The 11,230-nt window shown below is 34.0% G+C and overlaps 1 protein-coding gene across 1 annotated transcript; it reads left to right on the top strand.

The window, feature by feature from the left end:
* The first annotated feature begins 4,509 nt into the window (after window positions 1-4,509).
* LOC145011495 (glycosyltransferase BC10-like) lies at window positions 4,510-6,884 on the top strand. The gene is made up of 2 exons (XM_078970227.1): window positions 4,510-5,794; window positions 6,474-6,884. Exon 1 carries the CDS (start codon window positions 4,704-4,706, stop codon window positions 5,769-5,771), a length of 1,068 nt encoding a protein of 355 aa, XP_078826353.1. The 5' UTR covers window positions 4,510-4,703; the 3' UTR covers window positions 5,772-5,794; window positions 6,474-6,884.
* Window positions 6,885-11,230: the final 4,346 nt, after the last annotated feature.

Raw genomic sequence — 11,230 nt, 5'->3', positions numbered from 1 at the left:
CGTGCAAATAAATTAACTTATATAACTATGGCAAAAAATTCACAACTGAAGCCAATAATTACAAAACAAATCAAATCCTATCAAAATCGATTAATACTCAATAGGTTTATATCAAAAATTGTGAAAAAAAAATATGAAAAACGAAGTTTTTCAAACTTGAAAAACGATTTTTAAAAAATCTTCAAATATATGGTTATGTTGATGAACTTTCGATTGCTACCTGTTGTTTGATATTGGCGAAAGTTCATTTGATGAAGTTTCGATGATTGGTGATCACTAAATGATGTGACATCGATAAATGTGGATTATTTTAACGATTTTGTTTGATGTCAACGAAACTGGACAAGATTGAATCACGAGTTACACTTAATAGTACAAATAAATGTTTTTAATGACGAATCACAACATTTTGATGAATAAACGAAGATTTTTGATGAATAATTGATGTTGAAGTGTCGATGTCTTTTTTATGAAAAACATGTGATTTTAATAGCGAACAAGTAGTAGAAAGTATGTTGTTGATGAAGAACATATGATGTTGATGAATAACACAGAGGAACAATCGAGATGAATGAATAACATATGATGTTGATGAAGAACAGATAAACGATCTAGAAGAAATGATATCTGTGATTGAAGGTTAATATATCATATTTACAAATTTGCCACCGTGTATTTTATGCTAATATGCTAATTAAATGATTGGCTGAGAATGATTCCCCCATTCTTAATATTTTTTATTTTCTCAATTGAACTTACCTCTCTCTCTCTCTCTCTCTCTATATATATATATATATATATATATATATATATATATATATATATCTTACTAACTTATAAAAGAAATCCTACTATTTATATAAATAGATCCAATAAAATAATATTATTTTTTTTAAGATGTTCAAATCTTTAATCTTAAAGTACAACCAACCCTTAATATAATAATATTATCTATATATACTCTTTGAATCTAGAATTTTATGAGGTTTAACTGATAATGCTTTAAGTACTATTGTTTATACATAGTGAATTTTATATCCTGTGATTTTTTTACTAAAAATGGGGAGATTCATTCAAATCTTTTTGACTTTTCAATCTAAAACGTAACTTAGGTCAACACTGGAAAAAGGGCGGGCCTGCTCAATTAAACTCTAAAACAGATTTTGATTTTTTTTTTGAAATTAGAGCTTCTCATTTTCACAGCCCTATCATGTAAATTAGATATTTCATGCGTGATTGAGGAGAATGAATTAGAAATTTGAAAAATCTCTATATTTTCCCCTTATCTCGGCCACCCATCTCCTACAAATTAGAAATTTAGGTATTTGCATCCTCTAATTTCTCTATGCTCCCTCTCTCTCTCTATCTCTTTCTCTCTCTCTCTCTCTCTCTCTCTCTCTCTCTCTCTCTCTCCCTCTCCCTCTCCCTCTTAAAGTTTCATGTTTTTGTTGGTTCGAAGATGGTGGCTGTTGAAACAATGTTTTCTAACTCTAAGACCTCCCTGTGCACTGCCCACGAACACCAAACGCCACTATTCCAACTTCAACTAGGCATGGCTTCAGCTGCCTTCAACATATGTTATATGTCGTCGATTCTCCTCTATAAAAACCCCAGACACCGCCTTCATCAAATCTCTGAGAACAAATAGGAACGAACCGCAGGTGCGATTTAAACCCTTAAAATCGTTACTTTTTGGCTTCTTGGTTCTTATTTTTGTTTGTGTGCATATAATTTTTTACTAGGTCTGATCTTTTGAGTCCCAAAGTTAAGAAATTGATGTATTGAGTGATTGGAAAGGTGCTTGCTCACAAATCTTCATATTTTATCAAGCTTTTTGTCTAGGAGCTGTTAGTATACATGGATGTAAAACCAAACACATAATGTATATATTTTTTAATGTGATTGTGTTTGTGCTCTCATCTCATCTCCTTTGTATGATTCAAATGTTGCATATTTTATCCTCTCATCCAAAAACAACAAATTGTTCTCGAGTTCTAACATTTGAAAGGTAACACTGAATTTTGTAATGTAAACAAGTTATGTTGGCTTATGGTTTTCTATCTCTGTTGTGATTGTAATATCATGTTCTGTGATTTCTTAATATATTTTTTTTTATCTTTTATCATAACTTTTTGATGTTGAGTTTTTTTTTTATTGCAGAATAAACTTCTCTTTCACAATATGTAACATACTCTTCTATTGCAGATTCTGAATAAAGAATCTACAAAGTTGCTTAGATGAAAGTTATGGATGGTAAACTATTTTTTTTTGAAGGCTATAATGTGCTTTTTGGTTGATTTATTTAATCTTAGTTTTGTATGTTGTAGAATTTTGATTACTTTATGCATCATTTCAGTAATTTTCTTGATAATCATTATTCTTTAGTCAAGAAGGATGCCCCGCTCAAACATTGCTGATACTAGATTATGAATAATCTTGCCCAAGCTAGATTTACTATTTTGCCCCTTTTTTTTGTTATCGTTTGCTCTCATACACCGATTTATAGTTCATGTTGTTGAAAGGAACACCTTTACCGAGGGTAGCCACTCTTGATGCATAGTTATTTAGATGACCTGATCAACTTATTAACTCCCATATTTTCATCATATATATTTTTAATTTGTGGTACAACTCTTACACCATTCCTCAAAGCACCACCAGTTTTCTCACAATCTCATGCATTCGATCTAGTTTTCTAAATTGCACTTTGGTGATTAATGTTAATAAATGTGCTTTTAATTGATCAATGCTACTTTTTGTAGGTTAATATATTAGCCACGTTTACAAAAACACTCATGTCACTGTTGGTTAATATTTTGATTTAACTAATAGCCAAAAAATCAATATTCAGGGAACATGAACAAAACGCCATCTCCTTCCATCAACAATTTGCAAAAATAACGGGGGAGAACAAAGTGTATGTATATTTAAATTTTTAATATACGCATGATGTATATGCATTTCTTAAAGTAGAACAATTCGATGCATGAGCCATTCAATATTGGTTGTGACTGGTCTTATAACTAAATGAGTAGATGCATGTTGTTTTTATATTTTACATCTTTTTACTGCATGGTATATAACACATAATTTTACATTAATGACCGGTGGAGATACCACACCCCAGACGTGTTTACATATGATGAAATCCCAGTGAAAACCATTTTTCAAGCTAATCTGAAATTTACCTATTATAGTATTTTATTATGAAATTATCTTTTTTTTATTAAGGGAAGAATTTGTATCGACTGTTTGAAAGATCAAAAGGTGAGAACTAAGGTTTGACATGAGAACTGTAGATTAGAAAGTATTCCATGTAAGTCTATGTGTATGTTGTTGTTTGCCATAATAAGAAGGGATACATTCATGCTCACAATTCATTTTTTGACCATCTCTTGCATACTATCTCATGATACTTGACTCTTTATTTTTCATATTAAATACTAACCATATCATTGGTAAAATATCCGATGAATATGGTTTCTATGCTAAATATTATTAAGGCTAATTTATCTCTAATATTACAAAAAAAGATAAAAATATAATTTTGAATTTTGAAAAATTAATTCATTGTCGATATAAAAAGGGATATTTTGTATGTCTGATTTATGAATTTCATTTTTTAACATAATTTTTTTGATATTCTTTGAAAATGAAACGTATAATCAAATGGTTTAGATCTAATGCAGAATTTACGTTTTTGACATCTTTCAAAAAGTAAATTAATTTGGACAAAAGTAATATTTACCGTAAAGAAAAAAAGACCGGTCATCGAAACTAGCCACCGCTCGAAAATTATTTACCAAAATGAAACAACAGCCAGTCAGAAATAACTTACCGTAAAAGGCTATCCATAGAACATAAATTGGTTTACATTTGCCAAAACTAATATAATTGGAGCCTAAAACTCATAGTCGCCCGTTGCATTGCGTGTGTGTGTTTTAAATGTCATGTTTTATAGAGGAAACTATTTGCTGATGAATTGTATGTTTACTGTAATATGATATGTTTTCGAGAGAATATAATTACCGATAGGTAACTATTATAAAAAAAAAAAAAACAATTCACATCACCCACCTTCAATCTTCTCCGCTGAAACTAATCATTGTCTGCTAATTAATTGCTGAAAAAAACTATTCGCCGTCCGCCGCTTTGCGCGGGTAAACGACTAGTATATATATATATATATATATATATATATATATATATATATATATATATATATATATATATATATATATATATATATATATATATATATATAAAAGTTTATTATATGCAAAAGTCATTTTTATTTATTATTCTTATATATATATTTTTTTATGAATATTTGTGAACTAGTGAAGCAAAAGTATCGCAGAAGTTTATAGAAAAGGGTTTTATCTTTTGATCCAAACCGTTGAAACAAGGAGCGATTGACGTGGCGCATCGTGATTAAAGCCCACAGATACCTTCCCCTGCACCGTCAAAGTAGAAGAAAAATGGTGTATAGAGCCACCGTTTGTTTGTCCCTTTCCTATTTCATCATCTTGTTGGTCATCACTCTCAATTTCATTCAAACCCTACACGAATGCATCTCTATCTTCCTTTATTCATGAATCCTTCTGTCTTCTCCCTCCAAACCACCACATCTTATCGATTTTCCCGGCAAGATACTGTCGAAATCCATCGATTCTGTGCATAGATAGTGCTGATTTTGAACTATGTTCAACGCCCCATTTGTACTCTTGTTCGCTCTCTTACTTACCCTACCTCTTTTGTTCATCTTCGCACCTCGAATCCTTCCTCCTAGACGCGTTATAATCTCTCTCCCCGACGAACTCGATGACCTCGCGCTTTTCCGGCGAGCTGTTCTTTCTACAGTTCGCCCACCGGGATCCGTGTCCCGTCTTGGGTCCACTAACGCTAAACCTAAAATCGCTTTCATGTTTCTCACCAACACTGATCTCCACTTTGCTCCTCTGTGGGAAAAGTTCTTCGACTCGCCTAAATCGAATCAGCAAAAGTTGTATAATATATACATCCATGCCGATCCAGATTCCGACGTCAAGTCTCCTGGCGGCGTCTTCGAAAATCGATTCATTCCCGCGAAAAAAACGCAGAGATCTTCTCCGACTCTCATCTCCGCCGCCCGCCGCCTTCTCGCTACCGCCATCCTTGACGACTCGTTAAATGCTTACTTTGTTCTCGTCTCCCAACATTGTATCCCTTTGCATTCCTTTCGCTATGTATACAAAACTCTATTCCGAACACCTACTGAGTCGACTCGGTTCCCAACTCGGTTTCCGACTCGGCTCAGTTTCATCGAAGTGTTATCGGAGGAACCCCAACTGTGGGACCGGTACACTGCCAGAGGCAAAAACGCCATGTTGCCTGAGGTTCCGTTTGATAGGTTCCGGATCGGGTCACAGTTCTATATTTTGACCCGGGCTCACTCTTTGATGGTAATAAAGGACCGGAAGCTATGGAGGAAGTTCAGGCTGCCGTGCCTGAACGTTGATTCGTGTTACCCGGAGGAGCATTACTTCCCGACGCTTTTGTCAATGGAGGATCCAAAGGGTGTTAGCGAGTACACACTCACTCGGGTCAATTGGACAGGCAGTGTGGATGGTCATCCACATACGTACCACCCGGCTGAATTGTCGCCTGAGCTAATCCGGTCGCTCAGATTTTCTAATTCGACATTTTCGTATCTTTTTGCCCGGAAATTTTCGCCGGATTGCTTGCTGCCATTGATGAGTATTGCTGAGAAGGTGATTTTCAGGGGATGATGTCATTCACTACAGACAAACAGGTATGGCGTCTTGCTGTGCAATTCTATTCCAAAAAGCAATAGAAATTATAATATGTGTCGATGGATTGAAAACCCCACTTTTGTCTGCATTTTATTATCATCTATTTATCATTATTTTATCGAAATTTATAGAAAATCGTAAGTAATATGATAAAAAAATATATATAATTGTATGACACCAAATAGTTATATTCTAAAAGAATTTATTAAATTACAATTTATTTATATGTTAACTATTCTATTATTGTCTATAAACTAATAATATCCATCATTTTCAAAATCTTTTAATTTTGATTTTATTATGTAAATTGATATGGTATGATGATATGAAATTAAAGTAATATGTTAAAGAAAATGGTATAATAATTAAATGTGAAAGGGCAGTTGGAACTGTCAAGCATCTAAAGTCAAAAATGTTGGTCCATAGTCAAACACATCCAACCAAAAAGAGAAATATAGACCCACAAATTAACATCATCATTCATCTACAAAGATACTATTAATGTTTAAGAGGACCTTGGCTTGGCTTCAACTTGTTATTCGACAAAAGTTATTATGTCATTCTTTCTATCTTAAAATAAAACCAATTTATTCAATCAACCTTCAAATTATCAAAATTTACTTTAAGATTGTTAGAAGAATGTATATATACAAGTGTTGATAATTATTGATTTTGCAGGTTTGATGATTTTGATCATAAACAAATAGATAATGGGATTTGGTAGAGAATAAGGGCCCAAGAGCTGGTTTCTGGGCAAAAGCCCAGCCCAGTGTGTGTAGATGGATTGTTGGGCTTAAAGTGGAGTTTATTGGAGAGAAGAAAAACTGAAAAGCATACAACATGCCAAAAAGAAAAAGGGTGTGTATGTGATGCATTTCTTCTATTCCATATCTTCCGTTTGCTCTTTTTGTAAATATTCTTGTAAACTTTTGTGGTTTTCATTCTATTTTATATTATATTAAAAGAACACATGGTGCCCTTGGTCCCATGTGAATTCGAGTTACGTTCAAAGTTTTACAAAATATGCCCACTGGGATTGGTATTGTTTGGGTTCAATAAGTGAATGAATTCCAAAATGGTTGAAAGTAAGTTTGATTTTTTTTTTTTCTTTCTAGTCATAGTCTTCTACTCTTTTATTTAGGGATGAGCATTGGTTGAACTGGCCCGGGAACCAAACTTATTGGAAAATAGGAACTGAACCGACCCGTCGGTTCTTGCCGTGTCTTCAATGTTGGAACCGGTCCACGAGAAATAGCAATATATGATTTTGGTTTTTGTCGGTTCCGGTTCCTACCGGTTCCTGATTCTAAAAATCCACGAGAATATCGTTTCGGTCAGGGTCCGATCGGTTCTGTCTGGTTCCGATTTTGGTTGGTTCTTCAAATGCTCATCCTTATTTTTAATGAAATGATGGTTAGACGTTGGTGTAATTGTTATCGGGTCTAAACCCAATTATCCAAGAGTTGTTGAAGCCCATAAATGGAATCTATTACTTCGCAAAAAAAAACAGTATATCAATAAATGAAATCTATTTCTTTGCAAAAAAAAAAACAGATAAATAATAATAATAATAATACTAGGTATATGGTCCGTATAATATACGAGTTTTTTTAAATATATTTTGTTAAGCATTTAATTTTTAATAATTTACAAAACTGAATTTGGAAAGAATTTTAATATTAGCTGTGAATGAATCAATTTTTGAAAGGTTTCTGCAAATTATTATGAATTCAAAAAGGATTAACTGAAAATTATGTTTTTTAAATAGGAAGGTTAATTTAAATTTAATACATTGATAAATTACGCGAGAATTTAATAACATATTTAAGTTTCTTTATATTATTTATTATATTTCTAGATTATATATATATTTTTTTATAATTTAATAACAAAACAAAAAAATCACAATTTGCTAAGTGGATTTAAATGAAATTAAAAAATTAAAAAAAAATGTCATGTCACATGTTGAATTAGATGATGATATGTGGTAAAAAAAACATTCATTTATTAGGTAGGATATTAAGTAAATTATTGAAAACGTTTATATGGTTTGGTCAAATTTGCATGTTTGATTACTAACTATTTTTTGTACTTGGATCGTCCTTGTGGTGATTTTGTTGCGTTTTTTATACATATGGTTTTGTCAAAATTATACGAGTGGTTCCTAAATTTATGGATGTAAGGGACGAAAAATACAACAAAATTAAACCATATGGACGATCCGAGTGCAAAAAAAAAAAAAAAAGGTATCAAACGTGCAAATTTGACCAAGTCGTAGTGACAATTTCAATAATTTACTCTAATATATTTGATGTTTCAAAATGTAAATAACGAAATTGCTTCCAAATCTTAAACAACAACAAAACCTCTAGAAGCCATGGGGTAACCGGAAATTAGACGTGGATAAACATATCTGTGGAGCATGTAAATGCTCTACAAATAATGAGTGATAATTACGTTGTATTTTTTTCATTTATTGTATTGTTGGTGTATTTTCTCTCCATCATATATAAAAGGAAAGATGATCATTTTTAAGAGTGTACTTTCAAAAATGTAATTCTACAGAGAGAAATTAGTGGGATTTCTCCCCACCATGGGAGAATCTTCTCTCCCTTGTTCTTTTCACGTTATTATGCATTTTCTCTCTTTCATTTCTTATCTATCTATGAATTCTCATCATGTGTTCTTCATGTTTATATTTTATACACGCTAAATCTCAAGATATTTTTCTTCCACATCCACCGTTCGTATAAAAATGGGTTCTAACAATTGGTATCAGAGCCGTACCTTAAAGGTTTAATCGACTAGTTCAAGGGAACGACTCCCGTTCGGTGATTATCTTGGTGATTTTTTGTGTTTTTGCAAAATTTTTTGCTTCCAAACCAGAATTTTTTGATGACTTTTCTATTTTTTCTGGGTTGATTATTGCTTAGAAGAATAATTTTGTTGCTGTTGTTTATTCAAAATTTCTGCTGAAAATTATGTTCTTGATGTTCTTATTATTTTCTTGTTGAAGAAATAAAGAAAAATAGGAGAAGAAATTAATCTTTGTGGTCTTAAAAAGTTGAAGATTTGATCCAGACATTTTATTTATGTATTGGAAATGAGACACACATTTTGGGCTTATTATTCAAGAATATGGAGTTTCTCTGTGAATATTATTTTTCCAGCATCTTCTTTTGATCTTCATAAAATGGTATAATGTTCATATATTTCACCTCATAAGCTGTTGTGAATCTTTAATTTGTAGAGTTTTTGACGTAATATTGTGTTTTTATAAAGCATTATGTCTTTTTTACTTTTTTGGATAAAAAATACTTCACTATTCACTCCCTCAAAAAAACAAAACCATGTGACTTTGACCCTTCCTATCAACATTTTGTCCCTTAAAACCCCTGCACACTTCTCTTTTTGCCTTCCTAAGATCTCTTTTGACCCAAAATACTTAAAAAAATATTCTCCTCATTAAAATATGAATAAATGGCCTTTCTGGCATCATTTTTCCATTAAAAATAGTATTATTTGTCATCTGTTCAGCCCTTCTCGGACCCCCGAACCACATCCAAAAACTGTCTACCGGAGTCTCATAAGAAGCCTCCCCGCAGCCCCTCTCAGGCCTTGGTCTGCAACCTTATTTATGCCTCCAAGACCGAAGTTCTTTTTTTCTGTCCACAGCTTCGAATTAGCCTTCAGTTTCGGGCCGCAGTGCCTTACCCTTCGGACCGCAATGCCTTGCCCTTCAGACCGCAGCTGTTGTCATCTTCTCGGACCGCATCCAGCGCCTTCTCATTCCGCAGTTGCTTCTTTTTCGCAAGCCCGTAGCCGACCCGACCCTGCAACCCGGACCGCAGCTATGACTGCCCTCTTTCCTACCGAAATCAGATTCCTTCCTTCACTACCGTAACCTTCACACCATTCAAACCTTCCCCTCTCGTCCGCAACATAACTTGAAGACAAAGATTATTTTGGCGATGTTTCCCGTTTCAGATTATTTATTCTTCGGACTCTACCACAGGATGATTCTTTTGTGTTTGCATCCGGTTCAGATCTTATGACTTCTCGAGTTTGGATTTGTGATATTTTGAAGACAAAGATTATTTTGGCGATGTGACGTGACACTTATTTTTGATATTTTGATCAATTTTTTGGCATTTCTAGACCATGTCTTTGGACTCACATTATTTATTATCCGGACTTCATTTTGTGGATGCTTCACATTTTTAGATGGTTATTCTTTGAAGAATTTTGGGTGTATTATGATTCGAGAACTTGAGATGTTTTTAGACTTTTTGAAGCCGAAGTGTTTCTTTTATTGGATCTTCTAATTACTCATGGTGATCTTCTTCTTATTCATGACACTTATGATTAGTTTGAAGATTTGGAGCTTACTTTTCTACTTCATTGGTGGTGCTTTGAAGCCGAAGACCTTCATTGTTTAGAGATTTATGGCCAGTTTCAGACTTCACAGACACTTCAGAGTTTCAGAGACATTTCAACATTTGGTTCTCATTATGTTTCAGTAGGATATATACAGTAAAGTCCCGATATTTTCATCCAATTGACACAAAAGTCCCAAACTATTTTTTTTGACACAAAAGCCCGAATTACCGGCATTTATTGACCCAATTGACCTTTTTTGCCGGTAACTCATTTAATAGCCGGTAATCGAGTTGATGTGGCTACTAACACTTACTTGGAAGATGACGAGGACATCATTAAATGAAGAAGGGTTAATCAAGTTGGAAAAACCTCTCTTTCTACTGCGACGATTCTAGGGTTTTTACTGTGAGGGAGATACGAATTCGAGTCCAAGGGAGATACGAGTTGGAGCCTTGAAGATGGAAGGTGTGTTGGACTTTGACAAGATCGACGTGGGACTAGATGAAGACCTTCTAAAGAAACATAGTAGGAGATTGTAACGACCCAAAATTTAAGACCAAAAATTTCTTTAATAAATCATTACTTAAAGTAACATCATCATTCCAAAACATAATATGAGTGTAAGTTTTCAAAACATATGTTCGTTATCAGAGTAGACATTCCCAGGCTGTCTAATCTATGGTGTGTGCCATGCGATCACCCCGAGCTCTTTCCTCCGCTACCGGAAGTACCTGAAACCAAAACTAAAAACCGTAAGCACGAAGCTTAGTGAGTTCCCCACCCTACCACATACCATGCATAACCACATATTGCACATACTGGGCCACGCCCCCTATCTTGGGCCTCGCCCCCTTCCTCGGGCCTCGCCCGCTACAACGACCCCGCCGCTCCAGGCCCCGCCTGGCTTTGAGCCCCGCTCGGATACAGATTTGTTTTACTTAGGCCTCGCCCGTCACAAATAATAACACATAAACATTTCATAACACATAACTAACACATGCAACTGGTTCTATCCTAAGGCCTCGCCTTTCCTGGGCCTCGCCCATGTCCTGCTA

This window comes from Lactuca saligna, chromosome 8, assembly GCF_052625555.1.
Source record: "Lactuca saligna cultivar CGN05327 chromosome 8, ASM5262555v1, whole genome shotgun sequence".
Classification (NCBI taxonomy): domain Eukaryota; kingdom Viridiplantae; phylum Streptophyta; class Magnoliopsida; order Asterales; family Asteraceae; genus Lactuca; species Lactuca saligna.
Note: the sequence above shows the minus strand (reverse complement) of the source record. Positions and strands in the feature narration are given on the sequence as shown.

Bases quoted from the DNA above. Each gene is read 5' to 3' on its own strand.
- LOC145011495 (XM_078970227.1), top strand. From the start codon at position 4,704: ATGTTCAACGCCCCATTTGTACTCTTGTTCGCTCTCTTACTTACCCTA.